A 20,576-nucleotide genomic window follows, 5' to 3' on the forward strand; every position below is an offset into this window, starting at 1 on the left:
ACAGGGGGTGGGCCTAGGCCCTATCCCAAAGGATATGGCAGACTCTGAAGACCCCCCTACAGAAGGTCTCACCCTCCCTGGGGAGCAGAAAGAGTATGGGATAGGTAGGGTGTTAGTTTGGGGGGCAGGGGAGGAGAGGAGGGAGGGAGACCTGCAATTGACACGTAAAATAATCTTTTTTCTAATTAAAAGAAAAAAAGAAAAAAAAACGTTTAACAAGAATAAGTACTGGCCATATATCTGCCTGGTTATACCTCTAAGACTTGGGTTTCTCACCACAAACCCTCACACTGCCTTGAGAGAGAATGCTAAAAGTATTTTGCTCTTTTATTCTCTTCTGACAGCAAAGGAAAACTAAAACTCAAAGGATTGAAGTAGAGGAATGCCAATTGACATGGAAATTTTCTTCTGTTTTATTAAAAGATAATTGTTTGACTCAGTATGAAACTCCATAATGCTTTGTATCATATGACAAAATTACTCTGGGAGTTCCAATTAAATAGCTAGTTCTCCATACCTGCAAAACAAGTTCTCAAATGGCAAGCATTTCAATTAAATTAAATTCGGTTACTTTTAGCTAACCCCCTGTTCAACCGAATTCAAATATATCACCTGCCAAAATAATAAAATGGCTGCAAAACCCCTGGATGAACTCCAACAGCTAATAAGTATAGTTCTATTACACAAACTTGTCTCCACCTACCAGAAAGTTCTTTCAAACCAACCCTAATGTTGCTGGGAAAAACTCAGAGCAGACTGCAGTTATTCATCTAAGGCGACCAAATCATAATTGCTGAGTTATATGCTACAGTCTTTCTTGCCAAAATTATGCTGCAGGTTCTTTGCAGGTCATGTGACCTCTCAGGCTGGCAGCGGCCTCACCCTCAGGGAGGAACCTCAAATTGCAAAGAAACTAATGGGTTTTCCCTCCAATGGGTGCAGCTACTTCTCTTCCCAGGCTCCGAAGTTCTCCCACCTGACTCAGTCAGCATGGCAGATGGGTAGCCTTGGAAGGGAAGCTGGGTAGCCTTGGACGGGAAGTAAAGTTGGCTTTTGGCAGTTTTCAGTAATGTGCTACAAGGAGAATCTATGATTATGGGGAAGTCAGAGTACCCATTCATACACAGTAAGCGATGTGTAACAAAAGACCAGTGATCAGTGGCACCAGTCTCAGCAAATAACATCCTAAGGATTTGAACAAAAAACTGATGCGATGTTATGTACCCAATTCACCTTTCCATATAAGGAAATACAAAACTGCCTTTCTATAAAGGGTTATGAAACCCCTTTTTCTAGATCTACGTAAGACTTAGAAATAAACAAGGACTTTGCTCTCTTTCTTAAAAGGAGGCATGGAGAGTAAGCTTGGGTTCAGCTATAAGTACTGCTTTTACTGGAAGAAAGCAAACAAAGTTTTCAGGCATTAGCTGCTGCTGTGGTGATTGGCATATTGGATTAGTCTTTAGTTGACACAAACAAAGACCAGTTAAACACTGAGGAAGTGTGTGAACATCTGGGTAGTAAGGGCCACAGACTGGTGTAAAAATAAGCCGATCCGCTCTTTTCCCCCATGCACCACTCCAAAATAATATTTGGGTTTTTTGTTGTTGTTGTTGTTGTTGCTGTTTTTTATGTCTATACTAGGATTTTTGAAAGATATCTTGAGAGAAAAAGCAGGAAAAGGAGGTAGTGTCTGGGAGAGGTTGAAGGGAGAATGGATATGATCTAAATACATCACCTCCATGTATGAAATTACCAAAGAATATATAAAAAAAACTTTTAAGTTAATTGAAAGGAGTGGGGGTGAATATGATCAAAACACATTGTATAAAATTCTCAAAGCATTAATAATATGGCAATATGTAAAGTTACATCTTAAAAAGTGGTGGATTTTAATTTGAAAATCAAAACCCCTAGGACACAAGGTAAAAGAATTCATGGAATACTAAAATGTCTACTAAGGGGTGAGAGAAATGGCTCAGTGGTTAAAAGCACTGGTTACAGATGACCCTTGGTTCCCAGCAACTTATAGCTGAACCCCTAGTTTACAATGTGGTTGCTGGGAACATTGTAAACTAGGGGTTCAGCTATAATCTTCAGTCCTCCATTTCCTGAACTCTGCAGGCACCAGGCATGCATGTGGTACATACACATACACGCAGACAAAACATTAATACATATAAAAATAAATATGAAATAAAATCTTTTAAAATATCTGGTTTAAATCTCTTTTATCATCACCTTAAAACTAAGCCTGTTTGAGCTAGAGAGACAGCTCAGTGATCAACAGTCTGGCTGCTTTTGCAGAGTTTGAGTTCAACTCCCAGAAACCACATGGTGGCTCACAACTATCTGTAGCAGGATCTGATGCCCGCTTCTAGAATAAAGGCATATGTGCAGGTAGAGCACTCATATACATAAAATAAATAATTGACCCTTTAAAAACAAACAAACAAAACTAAGACCTTTAAAGTAACTTGAGGCCCATGCCAGGAGAGGAAGCCCACACCTCACATCGCCTAGAGAGCCAGGCACCACAGGCTGGACAGCCCAGAGACCTAGGAGAGACCCAAACATGACTGGCCAGTAAGTGAATGAATGAAAGAATGAATGAATGTCAATGAAATGTTTCTAATGGTATTCTGCAATACTGCTCATAGACCAAGCTAAGCCCAGGGGTCACCAGAGGGGCTGTCTTCATCTAGCTACTGATAGGACCCATAGCCAAATATTAGACAGAGCTCACAGGCTCAGGGAGCCTGTATGGGTCTAATCTAGGTCCTCTGCCTACATGGTGTAGCTTGGTGTTCTTGCGACAATTCTAACAGTAGGAGAGGTCTGCCTCTGACTCTTTTGGCTGCTTTTGGGACCTTTTTCCTCCTACCGGGTTGCCTCATCCATCGTTAATATGAGGGATGTGCCTAGTCTTACTGCAACATGATATGCCATGTTGAATGAATATCCCTGGAAGGCCTTCTCTTTTCTGAAGGGAACTGGAGAAGGAGGAGTGGATCCTGGGGGAGAAGGAGGTGGAAGGAGGAACCTGGAGGAGTGGATGGAGGGTATACTGCAGTGAGGATGTAATAGATAAGTAAAAAGAAAATATTTGAAAAGTATTTGAGCAATAGCTAGCCTCCCTTAAGATTCTTTTCTCTTGACCTTATTTAATTTGGTCAAATAACCACAGTGAAAATCAATGAGCACTGATTTTCCTAATGAATCTCTCTTTAGAGACTGCAGGAGTCTTTTCTTCTGCTGGTTCCTAGTTAGTACAATGTGAAAAAGAAAAGGAAACAGAGTTTCATAGACATTAAATAATATTAATTTCATCTGCATGTGAACCATACCTTTGAGATGTACCTTTGATTCATATTCTCGTGCACACATGCATGCACAAGGGTCTACTCATAGAGCCCTAGTAATTATTGGCACCCAGAGCATGTATGGGAAGAATTTGAGGGAGTCTTTAAGCACAAAGACTTGTGTAGCAGATGAATTTCTGCTGAAATGTATTAGAGGAGACCCACAATGGCTAGAGGAGTAGACAGAAGTATTCCCCGTGAGATGAAAAGTCAAAGCAATCTGATATGAAGACCTGAAAGTTAATGGAACACTTCGTAAGTAAATGATGGCTGCCCATCATGAACAGATGAAATTTGTGCTTCTGGTTATCTCAGATATCACTGGCTTCGCAAACCTTGAATTTGTGACTGCAAGGACTCTACTATATATGCACCCAAAATTATCTATACTTTGGATTTACTAGAATAGTTAAAGACTATGTTTTGGAACTATTTTGATGGTACTAAAAACAAAAAACAAAAAAAATGAAAAAGAACCATTTAAGTATCATGCACACCTTATTGGGAAAAGTAATCTTGAACACTTTCCAGAGATAATTTTGGGGAAAATTTACTAAACTTTCAACTATGATTTAGGTTAATTTTCCTTGAAATTTTTATTCATTGCTTTTGCTACAAACAAAGATAAATGAATTGGGGGGTGGGGTTCATACTAAAGCACAGAAGTCCTCTCAGGTCACCCAATAATAAATGCAACTAAGGAAGACATTCTGTTGGCTTCTATCACTGCATATAAAGTGAAGGTTCAGGAAAGAGCGGGGCTAATTTTAACCTTATCTGCCAGGACTTTATCGAGTGTATAACTACCTGGTAGCTTCCTGCTGTGTTTGCAAATTATCTCATTTTGCATTTAACTACAGGGTTTACAACAGCATTAGACATTTCAAGCTATAGAAAGGAAAACACCATTCTTGCATAATCTAGTCGTTTTCATTTTGAAATACAAAATATAATGTGACCACTAGGTGGTGACATAGACCACTCATTATGGCCCCACCTTTTTGCCAGCTTTTAAAATCACGATTATTAACTCCACATGGAGGGGGAAGAAATTAAGGTTCATATGTGGCATGTCATGCCAGTTTTGTGAAATACTTCAGTACAAGACAGACCTTGGCTAAACAGTAACGTCTAATCCTATCCTATTCTGTTATTGACTAGTATAGCTGTCATAAGAATTATCTGCCTAAAAGCACCCACAAAAGCTTGTTTTTCCATGTTTCTATTAACAATAGCTGATGATTTACATTGATGATAAAATTTCATCAGAAATAAAAAATAAAATATCACATCTAGTATATCTGCCAAACATCTCTACAGCAGGACCAATAAATAATTATGTGCCAATACTGAAAAATGAAACGCTTGCTGTGTGAATCTGAAAACTTATGTTCAGAAAATACCGTATTTGTATTCGAAGCTGAATTTGGTGCACACTCCTTTTATCACCTGGGACCCATTATACCACTACTGAACTCCGAGAGCTACAAATTCCAAATATAGTTCATGCTACTATGGGCAAGAATACAAACAAATTCTATACATAAAACATTTGCAAAAGGACCTACAACACACACACACACACACACACACAGGCACGGTAGTTAGCTTTTCACCAGGTAGTCTCTCGAGTTAACTCCTGTCTTTCTGAACACAGGGCAAATGGTTTTCTGAGAAAAGGCACAGGGACTTCTTATTACTTAAATTAAAACATTTGGTACCATTTAAATAACTTTCCTCCTGGATAGCCCTGGCACACAATAGGCAATTGTTTGTGTCTGCAGGGGTCACATTTAACTGTTCTTCTTGAATGAAACAAATGCCTTCCCTGCAAGGTAGGTCTACCCTCTTTTGATCCATGCACTCTGGTCTGGGTCCTGATTTATTTATGTTTTACAGGAGGTTATGGTTTTTCTGTTATCATTTAGTTGAACCCACAACTGAAAAAGAAAAGAGCAGCTTTGTTTCAGAGGAGAAAGAGGCATTTGTTTGGGTGTCGCTACCCACTGGAAGCCTGCAGTTGGATTCTACCAAACTGAATATGCTGAAGGGAAGGAAAATTAACTTGGGGTCTCCAGATAGCTGTTAAAGTGGCAATGTGCCCGTTATTTTCCTAGCTGGCAAAGACCTGTGCAGGAAAGACAATCTGGCCACTTTTGAGTACAGCACTAATCTTGTGAAATGTGTGAGCTCACTGCCTGACAAAGCTGTAATTATCAACAGCATTTCCAGAGGGACAAGAGTTACTCCCACTGTGAGACCACTGTGAGACAGGGGGCCCGGGCAGAACCCCATGGAGCAACATGCACTTAATCCATGCAAAGCACTCTGCCAGTAAGGCTCCTCCACTCAAACTTGTTTGCACAAGTTGTCAGTCATGAAATGCTAGGGAACCAAAAGCCAGAGAAAGTGCCAAAATCATTCAACTTCTTTCCTTTTGCTTTTTCCATGGTTATGCATTGCCTTAAACTAATTAGCAGTTAAATTTAAACATGTGCATGCAATTCTAAAGTTCCCTGTGGCAGTGCTGGAAAAGGGACCCCCACATTCATTAAGTTTTCTTCACTTGCTGGACAAACTTGTCAATTACAAGATGATTTTCCAGTGGCGGCAAACACTGTACTTCAGCGAGTCAAAGCCATCATTAGACATTTGAGCAACAAGAACAAAAGGTATAGACATGAGTTTTATGTTCTAGAACTACAATATGACTCATAACATCCTGTATGTAAGTTCAGGAGAAACATCTGTTGATGCAAATCAAATTAACCACAACAGAAGTAAAGTTTTTCATTAACAATGTAGTGGTGTTTGGTAGAAAGAAATCTCCAGTCTTCTACTCATGAGTAATATGTTAAGGGCTGAAGAAAGAGCATATGTTTTTCTTGGCTTTTGGGTTAATATAATAAAGCCTGCAAAGTTTAACATAATTAAATTAATATTGACATGCAGTGTGACTTGTTCACAAAGATGTGGCATTGGCTTGGAGCTAAAACCACATCACAGATGAAACATGCACAAATATCTTTGTTTAAAGCCTTCTAAGACTTCCTAGTTAAAGATGTCAAACTTTAAGATTCTGTTGTGTGAGAATAGAATTTTAAAGGTATTTTATATTTAATTGGCAAAAAATAATACAGATATTAGCATATAGTATGCTATTTTAATACAATAAGCAACATGAAATAATCACATTAGAGTAACTGATCACCTCATTTATCATTTTTATATGAGAACTCAAAATTCTGTTACTTTGAAAAATATCATTTTAAAAATACATATATATAGTATATATTATATATAAAATATAAATATGCCATCTTACATCTGTCAGAATGGCTAAAATTCCCAGGGATCCATAGGATGACCCCAACTAAGATTCCTAGCAATAGCAGATAGGGTGTCTGAATGGGCCTTCCCCTGTAATCAGATTGGTGATTACACTAATCATAGGACCTTCATTCAGTAGCCAATGGAAGCAGATGCAGAGATCCACAGCTAAGTAATAGGAAGAGCTCCTGGAGTCCAGGGGGATTATATGAGCAAGGTGAATCAAAGCATGAAGGAAAAACCCAGAGTCATCTGACCCTGACTAGTGGGAACTCACAGACTCTAGAACAACAACAGCTGGGGACCCTACATGGGACCGACATTTCCTGGTAAGTTTTTGGGACCCCTGACAGTGGGACCAGGATCTATCTAGGATGCATGAGCTGGCTTTTTGGAGCCTACTCCATATGATGGAATGCCTTGATGCAGTGGGAAGGAGCTTGGTCTTGCCTCAACTGAATGTGCAAGGCTTTGTTGACTCACCATGGGAGGCCTTACCTTTACTGAGTTGTAGATGGGGGGTGTATTGGGGAGAGGTGAGGGAAGTGGGGGGGAGGTGAGGGAGGGGCAACTTTAGTTGGTATGTAAAACAAAGAAAACATTTTTAAAAAGAAAAATACCATTTTCAAAACTTAAATTATACATACATATGTATGTATGTATGTATGAGGATTTTATTTTGGATCATTTTGGATCATTTGGATCATTTTGGATCATTTTCTGGCAAACCATATACATCTTTCTTGTGGTTAGAAACCCATGAAGAAGTCCAGCTAACTAAGTCTCAGAGTTAGTTAGCACTCCTAGTTCTGTTTTGTTGACAATACATGCAGGAGACAAAGGACAGAAACTTTGGTATTTGTGAAAGGACAGTAATAATGGCATATTATGGCAGAAAAAATAAAACAGTAATGGCTTATTGTTTGTGATTTCTTACTACTTGTCTCTATCCCTTTAGAAAGTCTCTCTAGGTTATAGACTATTTTGTATTATTTCTACTCATTTCAAAGCTACTTTTCCCTCACAATGCATTATTTGACAGACTTATATGTCTATTTTATGAAGAAAAAAAAAAAGAAAGAAGATCTCTGGAAGTGAAGGCAAGCCCACACCAATGTAGCTTTTTCTGTGTCACAGCTCTAAAGATAGGTTGGTGAAGAAGATAAGGAGTTCAGAATCCCTGGCTGTGTTAGCTTGGCAATACTAAGTCACACATACTAAAATAGGGAGGGAGATTCAGTGATCACTCAGAAATACTTTAAGTGAATTTTCCATAAAATGGAAATTAAAATTAACCGTACTGTTAATTAGTTTAGTTCAGTCTACAACAGAACTATCATGCACAAGCTGAGATGGTTAGAATTAGAAGTATAACATGTGTAGCTGGATGATTCAATAAACTTATTCTAGAATTTACTGGATAGACTGAGAAACATAGAGATTTGAAGAAAGCTCTACATCTTGCCTACAGGAGACTGCAGAGTGAAAGTAGACATCTAGGATGACTTTCATTTAAGAAGCCCATAGCCTCTGAGGGCTCTACAGAGACCACAAGGCAGGACTGATAGAAAGAAAACTGAGACAGGCATATAGAAACTGCCTAAGAATAAAACCAGAGATTTTTGTTTGTTTGTTTGTTTGTTTTAAATGGAACTTCCCAAGAGCTTCCTAGGTTTTGTAGGAAAAATGAATTTCCAGTTCTCTCCATTCCTTGATGTCTGGATATCCATTCAAAGTGACATTTCCTTTGAAGTAGTTTCAGACATGCCTCTGATGAATGGATGTAAACACTCCTGGGGTCAGGATCAGGCTAACCACAGTGAGATCAATGCATGCCAAGGAGAGTTCCCTTCCCTTATAAGAATATTACTCTGGGGGTCAAAGAGAAATAAATGTATAAGATAGCCTCTTTAAAATCAAAGACCCACAGCCTAATTTTCAACCCTTTGTTGGGGGGAGCAGGAATGTATTGTGTAAGACATTCCAATGTCTTGATATAAAATTAGAGCAAGAGTTGAGAGCATGTTGAGCATCAGGGCCAACGTAGGGAAATCACAATAGTAAGAGGTCATGATTTACTAAAATATTTGATAAACCAGTCTGCCTCCATCTTGGGCTGGAAAGCCATCTTATACCAAAACAAACTACATTTATTTGTGCTTATAATTAAATCTTTGTTTCTCAAGGACTGGGTTATGCCCCATCCATTATCTTAACTACAAATGGTTCTGCACTGCCTGTTCCAGGAATGGACAACCATGCTGTGGTTTCAAAAAGTTGTTATGACCACCTTGTTATGCCCACCTTGTCACAACCAACTTGCAACCATGTCTTTGCTTCAGGAGGTTGCTATGACCAGCTTATGCTTATGTTCAGCTTCTGTTACTCCACTTATTTGCTTGCCAAATCCCCCATTTGGAAACCCCGTACTCCTGAGTTATAAAAAACCCTTATCTTTACCATGCCCATGCTGATCACTTGAACCCTGACTTAGTGAAAGACAGTCCATGTGCACAAATAAATAATCTTGCTTTAATTAATTTGACTATGATTTACTCTTGGTGGTCTTTCTCCTCAAATATACGGGATTAACAGATTGTACCTTAAAATATAGCATATGGAAGTAGTGTGCTTTGTCTGTGTGCTAATAATCAGAATTTTTTACTGAAAGCAAGGGGAAGACAAGAAAACAAAGCCCCCTAAATAACCGTGATCAGGACACACAGGAACTCACAGAGACTGAGGCACCATGCACAAGGCCTACACCAGATGGGGGTCTTAGAGCTAAAAGGAGAAGTGGACACAAGCCTCCATCCCTAACCCAGAAGCTATCTCCAAAGGAAATCTACTTGCAAACAGAAATTTAGTTTTCTCCAAGGAGGTCTTGCTGGGCAACAAACTACTCTTAAGGGTAGACTGCAAGCCTAGCAGTAGATAGACAATAGAAAATGAACTCAACAGCATCTTCGGAAATTCTTTGTCTCATAATGTCATGTCAGGGCTCCTCCTCCTTCTTTTCCTCTTCCCTCTTCCTCTTACTCCCTCTCCCTCTCATTCTCTCTCCTCTCTCTCTCTCTCTCTCTCTCTCTCTCTCTCTCTCCTCTCTCTCTCTCTCTCTCTCTGTGTGTGTGTGTGTGTGTGTGTATGTATGTGTTGGTGTTATTACAATTTTATCTTATTATTTTATATCTTGTTTATATTTCTTATAATTAACTTTTTTACCCTACAGGTCTTTTGTGTATCTATTACAGCTTCCAGTAGCAGTGTTTTTATGAGATTCCTGAGTGTAAGCATGAGTGAGTCTCTGTTTCTTGTACCTTCTCTTGGGCTCCTTTCCTTCTGTTTGTTTGTTTTGTCTAACTCCAATGTGTTAGTTTTCATTACATCTTATTCTACTTTATTATTATTAACCCATAGAAGCCTGTTTGTTTTCTGATGAAAGACAGAAAAGGGGCTGGCTCAGAATGGGAGGGGAGGTAGGGAGGAATTGGGAGGAGTAGAGATAGAAAAAACTGTAATCAGGATACATAATGTTAGAAAGACGATCTATCTTCAACAAAAGGAAAAAGAAAGAAAGAGAGGGAGAGAGAGAGAGAGAGAGAGAGAGAGAGAGAGAGAGAGAGAGAGAGAGGGAGAGAGGAAGGAAGGAAGGAAGAAAGAAAGAAAGAAAGAAAGAAAGAAAGAAAGAAAGAAAGAAAGAAAGAAAGGCATAAAAAGAGTTCAGTGTCTGGGGAGAATGAATGTCAGTGGCAGCCGGGAAAACACTTGAGACAAGTCATTCATTTAACAATTGATTAAAGAAACAACCTCAAAGTCATCTCACAGTATAAATGCCTGATAAGAAAAGTTTGTTCACATTCTCAGTCTTCAATGTATGTTTAACTTGGATAATTTAACTTAGTGGCTTTGAACATATAACTAAGTTGACAAGGAAAGGAATTCTTAGACAAAGTCATTTGTCAGGGTTACTAATAAAGAGGTATACTATACTCTTGTGAAATTCATTGGGCAAATACCCCCAAATACATAATGAAAAGATTTCTCCATTCTAACACAAACAAGAATTTGGCTTTTTTAGCAGCATTATCAACATTTTAATTCAGAGGCCAGTGAAATGTAAAGATCAATCAAAATGTGTGAAATACAGGCAATTCTGATGACTTGGCAAACAGAATCTCTAACTTAGCACAAGCACATGAATTGAATTAGTCTAGCTATGAAGTACTATCATGTTAAATATGATATGATTATACTGTGAGCTTATTGGAAACAAAGTTTAATGGTTTCAATAAATGAAATCACTGACACTGAGATCTAATTAAAGCTTTTTCTCCCCCCCCTGGATTATACAGATCAATTATGAATACCAAATAGCAAAAGATAGAATCAGGTAAATAGCAAATGTTGTTTTTCTTTTGATACTACTCTACCTCCCAATTTGGATAACTCTAGTAACTGTCAAACAAAAAAAAAATTGTGAGAGAGTAGAAGAGGCAAGAAAGGAGTTGAATACAGAAACCAAGTCCATGAAAATTACACTTAACTAATTCACTTTTGCCAAGTGTAATCAGGTACCATTTTCCCAGATGAAGGCTTAGTCACTATAAGGGGCATGTTCAAAAGCAGAAAACCAAGGAATAAACAGTGAAACAAAAACAAGCTATTTCAGCCAGAGCCTGCACACATGGAACCTGTTAAGGAGATGGGGACTATACAGAGAACTAGGAGGGAGTTCAGTAGTCACCTAGGCCATTTCAGAAAGGAAGAAGACAGAGGAAAGGGTGGATAAAAAGAAGAAAAGTGGGCCAGAGATCAGTCAAACATAGGCAGGCTGGTGAGCCGCTGTGCTCTTCTGCTCCCAAATGTTCAAAGTTAGGGGACACTCCTTAGAATATTTTTAATTGTTTGACACAGAGACTGAATTAAGAAGACACCAAGGGTGTATCAGTTTCTTCTGGATGTTCTTTTGTCATTTCTTTGATAAACCTTGCTTGTTTACATGATTTATTTTAGTAAAGGCTTGGTCCTAAGTCCTTAATGATACATGTGAATTATTAAGACTAAGGTTCCAATTGGTGTTCTGTGGCTATTTTGTTACATTGTTCTGTCTTCCCATAAAAATACCCCAAGCAGACATTTCACTATTGGAAATGTACAATGTTCACTATTTTACTGAATTTAGAGTCAATCTTTATTTTAGAAATTATAATTAGATTAACTTTACAAGATTTTTCTGCCTATATAAAAAATTTATGGGCACAGATGGGGCAGAAAGATGACCAGAGACAGGATATAGCAAGACAGTTGCAAACTACTATTTTCTGAGCATGGCACAGCCATCACATGTGTGATCTCACAGCAGCTATGTTTGCCTGCACTGGGCTTTCACAAGCCTGGGCCTGCCGACAGTCATGCATGCATCCAGAAGGGAATCCAGGCTCTATTCCTCCCTGATGAACAGTTGGCTACTGACTGTAGTGACATCTTTGACAGTGAACTTGCGGTGGTGGCCACATCCTAGGGGTGTGGCTTCAAGCATGCAAGTGTGACCCCTTACAAGGAAGAGGAAGAGGAAGAGGAAGAGGAAGGACTGTCTCACTCTCTTGGGTTGTGATGAGAGCACTGAAAGGGCAGAGACTGCATCTATATCTCACCCACCAGTGGTGAGCACATCATGTTCCAATGCATAGGACTAAACCCAGGGTTACACAGGTCACTCTAGTTAAACCCAATAGGTAACAAAACAAGGTTTAAAACAGGTGTGAATGTGAGAAATGCATTTGTGGGGAGGAGGGAAGGTGATAGGAGAGAGACAGGAAGAAAAGAGAGGGCAAGAGTAAGATTGTTAAGTACACTATAGCAGTACATAATATATGAAGTTGTCAAAGAATGTTTAATAAATAAATACAAAAGTAGCAAACAAAAACAAAAGTGACTTGCTTTGCTTTCTTGGGGAGTAGAATTATGATATCTCAAGTTGACCTATATGTATGTGTCAGAGAAGTACACTCCCTAAGATGTTTTTACATACTCCATATATTTGCCAGAAAGAGATCAATCTGGGGCTAAGCAATAAGCTTTATTCTAGATATGATAGGAAATCAAAGCAAGGGAGGGGTAAGTAGTGGCCCAGATCCATATGACACATGTAGTGAGTGCCAAGCCAACTTGACCAACTGAGTCTTCAGCATTCATTTTCTGTTCTAAAGACAACAGCACACAAGAAACTGCATATCTCTCTGAGGTGTGAGAAGGGCAGATCTGTAGTAGTTAGACTTGAGCAGAGTCAACTGTAGAACTCTGTTTATTGCACCAGAATTCAATAAGTGGAAGCATCAAAGCCTGGTGCCTGTTCCATTTCATCATGTTAGTGTTGGATTCTGAAATGGCCCACACAGGTTCATGGTTTGACTGCTTGCTAGTCAGCAATGCCATTATTTGTGTGGAGTTGGGGAGTCTTTAGCAAATGGGACCCACCTGGCAGAGTGGATGTCTAGGGGTGGAACTTAGCAGGATATTAATTGCCTGGTCCCTGCATTCAGTCACCCACCTTCTGCTTCTCAAGCTGTAATGTTGAAAGGAACCATCTAGCTCCTTCCATTATCAAATATTCTTCACTGCCTTCCTTGCACAACTGGCTGAGATCCCTGAAACCATGGAGCCAAAGTAATCTTCCCTCCCTGAGATTTTCTAGGATGCATTTCCATCTCAGAAAAAACTAATTTTCTTGCCAAAAGCCTTCTTATGAGCATCAATGACAAGGAGTATTAATTTCCTAGACATAATGATGACAGAGAGGGAACTGTTACTCAAATAAATCGTAATAAAGTATGCTGTTTATGCACATCAAGAGGAGATGAGCAAGAAGAAACACTCACCATGGACACAGTCCTGAGCTCAAGTACTGGCCTCATAACAGCAGTTTTGTGACTCTAGACAAAGAACTTGACTAACAGGTGAACTCAATGGATATCTGGGCCCATATTGTGAACTCAGTGGAAATCTGAACCCAGATTTGTGGTGAGCCCTAAGAGTCCAGACAGGAATCTTGGGGCAGAGCAGAGTTTTTTTAGTAGAGAGGAGTTCAGGATGATTTGCAGAAAGACCCTCACCTATTGCCAAAATATGAATCCAGATGACTAACAGGTAGTAAGCAAAACTGAATCACTTCCGTAATTCTTATGCAAGAGCTTAAACCTAAAACTTAAAGATTATTTATAAGTTTTTCCTGTTATCAAATTTAGAACTTAATTTACACTTACTGTCCAACTAAGTGGATCTCATTTCTGACAGCATTTCAGAAACACTCAGGGATTGCCTGAGAACTACAGCTGTTGGAGGATTTGCTGGAATACATCTGGACTGAGGCCTGGGAAAGGTGTTTAATTAATCTCCCCAAGTGGCTGTTATGAACAGTGGCACCAAGCAAGCCCAGTGTGGTAAATCACAGCTGGGCTAATACTAAAACACTGGGTTCTCTTGTCCATTCAGTTTTAAGAACACATATTGTACTACGTGTTGAGCAGCAGGCCAGTCTGGCCTACATGGGTGAGCCCCTTCCTAAAAATCAAAAGAAACAAAACAAAAAGTAAAGAAAACCAAAAACTAGTGAACTTCAAGCAGAGTTGTTGCCAGACTTTCCAAGTTACGTTTCTTATGTTAAGAAACAGAAATAATAAATAAAGACTATTCAGCAATACTGAAGTGGAATGAGGTTTATACAACATGGTAAATTTCCTTACATTATAAATTGAACCATTTTCCTACATAAAAATTAGCCACATTTTACAGAGGAACTTCATTGCAATTGTGTAAGAAGAGAAAAGTACTTGTGAAAGACTGTCTTGTCCATCTTGCATTTAATCTTTCCCTTCTTGCTTTGAAGCATAAAAAGCAAAGATAATCATCAGAAAGGATGGCCCAGCACAATTTTCATTGTCTTACTGGCCCTTTCCACAGAGTCTGCTCTACTCTTCTTTAGGAGTACAGCAAGCAGCTCTGGGAGACAGCACTGATGACTAGACACATAAGCTGTAAAAACATAGTCTTTAATTGTTTCAAGGAATGATACTAACCAGCCTATTCATCACTCGACAGCATAAGACCCGTGCATAGTACCTTGATTCTTTCATTTTCATCAGCATCTTACCAGTGCGCTGCCATCAGTCCAACGGAAGTCATGTTCAAACATCTTGTCATTGAGGCCTATCCACTGGTAATCATGACCCACACCTAAGAGACATAAGACAGGTGTTTTAACACTGTTCCAAGCACTATTTCAAAGAAAACTATTTTCGGAGTGAGTTATACATCCTCTTCTCTGTTTTTTTGAACTTAACTGTTCATAAAAACATCTTTCCTAATTGATTGTTCTTCTACCCAATGAGCATTAAATTAACAAGCACATTTTTAAGCACTATGAAAAAATTAATATATAAGAGGTAATTATTTCCCTAGAAATTGCCTGTAACTAAATATTTTTCTATCTTTTCTCATGATAGGAACTATCCACATACTTTTCTTGTTAATCTATGCCACTGGCAAAGGTTTAGTGCTCCACCGAAATACACCAGATCTTACATATTCTTCTCTCACTTGGAAAAAACATATCTCTTTCCTCAAAACAATGAACACAAAAGCCAAATAGTTCTAAAAAATTACTTTCAATGGTATTTATTATGACACAAGTCACTAGCTAAAATAGCATGCAATAAAGTTCAGTGAACTCTACCCAGATTACAAATGAACAAAACTATCCCAGAAAGATAGAAGGTATCAGGGGGATGCATTTATTTGCACATCAAACTCTGCTTCATGAGCAAAGTAGTTCTACCCCCCCATGCTATATAAAAACTAGCTTCCCCTTCTTTGCTATGAGTTAAGATGTTAAGAAACAACCCTAATCCTAAGTTTTACCAGCACCAGCTTTTGGTCTTCCCCTGCCTGTGATCTTAATGGGCAGCTCACTTTCTAAAGTTAGGAGACTGTTGGAGGAGAACTAGTGTGCACAGAGTTACGATTAGAGTGTTATTCACAACTCTATTTTTAATTTACAGGAAAAAACTCAAAGCAACTTATACTTAACTTTGATAACACATGAAAATATTCAACATAGAAAAGCTGGTGGTGAAAAATAACCATACAGAACTATACAGAGCCATGAGAACTAACCCTTTGTATGGGGGGGGTGAGATGATATAGAAATTGCTTATGATTTAACCCATACTCTGCTGCTCCACTCAATGTGTTGGTGTGTTAAGTGACCATTTCTTGTACAACATCTGAAGTGGAGATGGTAACATATGTTATTTTATATAGTTCACAGGTGAGAGACTTCCTAAACTGAATGAAGGCATAGAGAACTATTTTAAATTGGGATCCAAAGAAAGCTAAGGTAGACGAAGGATGAATGAAGTTCCAAACAATTCACATCTGGTACATACGATTCACAAATATTTGTTCCTCGTGAGACAGGATGCTTGTGAGATGGGCACCCTGCAGACGACACTCCCTTTCAGCAGCATCCCATGTGCGGCGGTGAGCAAAGTACTTGTAGCACTGTCCTTGGAATTTATGCCAGCCGTAGTCACAAGTCTCGGTGTCTGGGAAGAAACGAGGTCAAGATTTATTAAATTTACCTACGTCATTTGAACTTGACTCCTCAGTCCCTGTGTTCATAGGACACGCAAACTAATATCTATGCAATGTCCCTGAAGTAAATGATTCACAAGTTTGGGTCACAGTGACAAAGACATCATTGTAAAGTAACTCCAAATGATCCCAGTGAAGTGGGCCATTATACATCTTCAGACTGAAAAGGCACTATCTAATTGCAATTTCCTTAATTAAAGACAGTTTTTGAAGGAGACAAAACCAGCAGGACAATCAGCCCAAAGCCTCTCAGGCTACAGAGTAACTGACTTACTTGTGAAGTAGTTGCCACTAATTTCTCTTCAACGCAACTTTTTCTACACATTCACTAGGGATGGGATGAAGATCCCTGCTAACTGGATCATGAACAATTTTTTTGAACAATGACTTCAAAAGTTCTGGAAGAGTTCACTCCCCCGAGAGAGCTCTCTGGGAGGCTACGAGCCCTTGTCATGTGTGATTTATGAAAAGAAGAAATATCCTGAGCAGGCAGCTTTGGGGACATAGTTTGGCATGTGTTCTTTCTTCCTCCAAAGAGGAACAACTGGGAAGTTCTTATGCAAATACACCAAGCTTTTGAGTTAATTAAAAGTAGAACAAGAAAGTCCTTCAATTACCTATACTGAAATAATTTTGATCTTCTTAAAATATATCTCATAAATACATTGAAATAGTTATATGTAAAAACTAACAAAACTACAGCATTAACAAAATTTTAAACACCAAGGAGGACCTTCCTCATCTCTAAATAAAATTTACTTTTCCTTCATTTTACCAATTGATAGATTAAAAAAATATCAAATCCCACTGCTTGTTTTGTATGCTTCCCATGGTAGCCCCATTGGAACTCAATTCTATGACTCTAGTCTAATTTATTCCTTTTTGAATAGTTTTGAAACTTTCATCCTGAGAGATATAACTTTTCCCCTGATTTCAGTATTTCCAGTCATAATTTTGCAAGGAATGTGGCTCATCTCTGCTAATAGTCACAGGTCCAATTTAGGCCATTAGGTCTGCTGTTTAGTTGCAGGCAGCAGCCAAGTTACTGTTTTGGATAATGTACCCTGGAAGATTGCCTTGTGATACTGTTTGGACCTTGCCAATTCTCATAGGAAGGATGCATCACACAGTTATGTGATTCAGTATAAATGAAGACAATTTTGGTCCATTGGAGATTAGTTTGCCTTTGGGAAAAGTTCAATTGAAAGAATTCAATAATGGGGGAAAAGTTGGGGAAGAAATCAATTTCCCTGTATGAGGTTCCCTATACAGGAAGATGGTTGGAAACCACTTACAACACTTTTCCTGACAAATCGATTCTGCAAGATCATAACTGCCCATCTTGCCTTAACCTTGCAATTTACCGTTTGTATTAAGATAAGGCATGCAGAGTTAGGATCCAACTTTCTGATTAATACATCAGGAAATAAATCTGTGCATACTTTCTCATCTTCTATAAATTGAATGATGGCAGTTTTGCTTTCTTTTTCTGCCTTTTGTCATTAAAATGGAATATCAATAACTATGTTTTTGTTTTCCACAAAAGCAAAACCATAAAATTCAAATGCTTGGCCATGCCATTCACAGTTTGGTTGTGGATTCCCCTCTAGTGGTCCATGTGCTGGAGACTAGTCCCTGTTACTGGGATATCAAGGCGTAGTAGAGCAAGAGATGAGTCTAAGTGGAAGGTAATGAGGGGAAGGGTCCCCACCTGGTGACACTGATGCTATTTCAGGTCTCAGAGTAGGCGGTTATAAAAAGAGCAAGTCTGCCCTCTTAGGTCTCTGGTTTGCCTCTATTTTGATCTCTTCCCTCTGCACAAGATTGGTTTGCTTTCTGCTTCTCCACAGTATCATGGTGTGGCAATAGGCCCCATCAGAGACCGGATAGATGGAGTTATTCTTCCTCCACAATTGAAAATTAATTAAATACCTTCCCTTTATTAAGCAGTTAGCATCAGAGAGATACAACAGAATAGACAAATGTGTTCCTTAGTTAATAAGTGTGTAGACTCTTATAAGAACATGGGCTGTTTGTATAAATACCAAGATGGGAGAATTTGCCACCTATACTAAGTAAAATGTAGCCCTTTTTAAAATTGTGGAACTAGGAATTGAACCTAGGGCTATACCCATACTAGGCAAGCACTCTACCATTGAGCTCTAGCTTTAGTCCTTCATTTATGTCTTTTTCTGAAGTGGCATCTCATTCAATTAGCCAAACAGCCCCTGAGCTTGCAATCCTCTTGTTCAATCTCAACCTCACAAGTAGGTAGGATTATAAATTTCTATCCCACAAATCCGTGCTAAACCATAGTTGTTGTACAGCTATAAATATTCATAAGAAGACTCCTTAGTAGCATTAAGGCACCTTTGTTTTTGTAAAGGCAAAATCCATTTCTATCTCTTTAATTTCTAGTATTCATGAATTCAACAGCTGCATGATGAAGGAGTATATAATTGGGGAGCATCTCCAAGCATATTATTTCCATGGGACATTTAAGACTTTCTCTTGGGACCAGCAGTGGTGGCACATACATTTAAGCCCAGCACTAGGGAGGCAGAGGCAGGCAGATCTCTGTGTGTTCGAGACCAGCCTGGTCTTCAGAGTGAGTTCCAGGACAGACAAGGCTGTTACACAGAGAAACCCTATCTTGAAAAACAAATGGCTCTTGGTGTTTTTCCAACTTTATCTAAAAATAACACTAATCTCATTTGTTGCTATTGTTTTCTCTTATTTTTTTAAAGGCAACACTTTGAAGTACTTTTAATTGGTCCCTACCCCACCCCATCCTCAACATTTGGTGTCAAACACAGAGCTTTGTACATGCTGGACAGCCATTCTGTCACAGGCCCCGGAAATGATAATGTCTTAAACATCACTCATCATTATAGACGGGCATCTTATGCCTCAGGAAGCTTACAGCACAAAAGTGACAACTCAAAGACCTGGCAACTCCTGTTCATGACTGCAGGGGCTGAACAGTCACTTAAAACCAATCCATAAACATCTGTCTTGTATGCTGTGTAAGTGACACTTTCTGCACTTCCAACACAAAGCTGTTAAGACTTAAGACATTGTCAACACCTCAACCCCTCGCCCAGCAAGCTTTTATCGTTAGGTTCGTGGCGATTTGTCTGTGACTGTTTCTCTACTGTTCCAAAAGCCCTTTCTAGAGTTTGTGATTAGTTACCAAAATATGTCCCCTGTTCAAAGTTACCGGGACCTTAATCCGTTACAGAGCAGAGCAAAGGTCAGCTGAAGAAACAACGGCACAGTCATAGCAACTTTGGACAGAAATCTGTTTAGACAACAGTGCTGCTGGTAATAAAGAAAACATTTGTTCTTAGGTGACCTAAGAGAGAAGACAGAAAAATCTTCCTGTGCCCGGCCGTGCATGAGAGGAGTGCAGCTGCGCTGGGTAAACAGCCGGGAAGACTGACTGGAGTAAAGAAAGCGCAGGAAGGTTAGACTTGTTGGGAGAGGAAACAGAGACTCCTAAAATTTAGGCGGCGACATTAATAAAGAAGCAATCTGTCTCCTTTTATAGCTGAAGGGAGAAATGGCTAGCCCCAAAGGCCACTCAGACAATCTGTTCCCACTTAATCCATTAGATGCTCATCAAGTAAGATGCCTGTCTTTGAGGGTTGCTTCAGAATCAGGAAGATGTTGGAAAACAATGGGCATTAGAAGTAAGCTACACAGGATCATATCCCTTGTATGTCACGTTGAATGTGTCACTTGTTTTCTCTAAACCTTAGTTCCCATACAACACAAAGTTGTTAGCGCTTGAAAAACCATAACACATCAATGCAAGAGTTCTACCTGATTCACCAAAATCACTAAGTCGGTCCTGCTTGAAAATTTCTTTTAGTGTTGCAATGTCAGGACAACAGTAGGTGCTCAATAAATACTTGGACAAATTATTGTTTGTTTTCGTTTTACTTGCCCCTTTACTGGAAACTGCATGTTATTAATCATTTCGATGCATTGGAGTATTTATGTATCTTCCCTTTTTGCATTCATGAAGTAATATGTTTCCTACTCTTACTTTAAGAATATGAGCTTGGACCAGGTGGTGGTGACACATGCCTTTAATCCTAGCACTAGAGAGGCAGAGGAAGGTGGATTTCTGTGAGTCCCTAGGCAGCCTGGTCTCCAGAGAGAGTTCCAGGACAGCCAGGGATACAGAGAAACCCTGGCTCAAAAAATCAAAACCAAACCAAAACAAAT

The 20,576-nt window shown here is 39.1% G+C and overlaps 1 protein-coding gene across 5 annotated transcripts in view; it reads right to left on the minus strand.

Annotated features, from left to right (window-relative positions):
* The window catches only part of Vcan (versican), a 98,184-nt gene that overhangs the window by 12,374 nt on the left and 65,234 nt on the right, over positions 1 to 20,576 (minus strand). For all 5 annotated transcript variants that reach the window (XM_035440486.1, XM_035440485.1, XM_027401771.2 and 2 more), the window contains 2 exons: positions 16,136 to 16,294; positions 14,842 to 14,924 (listed from right to left, as the gene is read on the minus strand). In XM_035440486.1, coding sequence (XP_035296377.1) covers positions 14,842 to 14,924; positions 16,136 to 16,294 — 242 coding nt within the window. The remainder of the gene's footprint in view (positions 1 to 14,841; positions 14,925 to 16,135; positions 16,295 to 20,576) is intronic.

This window comes from Cricetulus griseus, chromosome 2 (assembly GCF_003668045.3).
Source record: "Cricetulus griseus strain 17A/GY chromosome 2, alternate assembly CriGri-PICRH-1.0, whole genome shotgun sequence".
NCBI classification, from domain to species: Eukaryota; Metazoa; Chordata; class Mammalia; order Rodentia; family Cricetidae; genus Cricetulus; species Cricetulus griseus.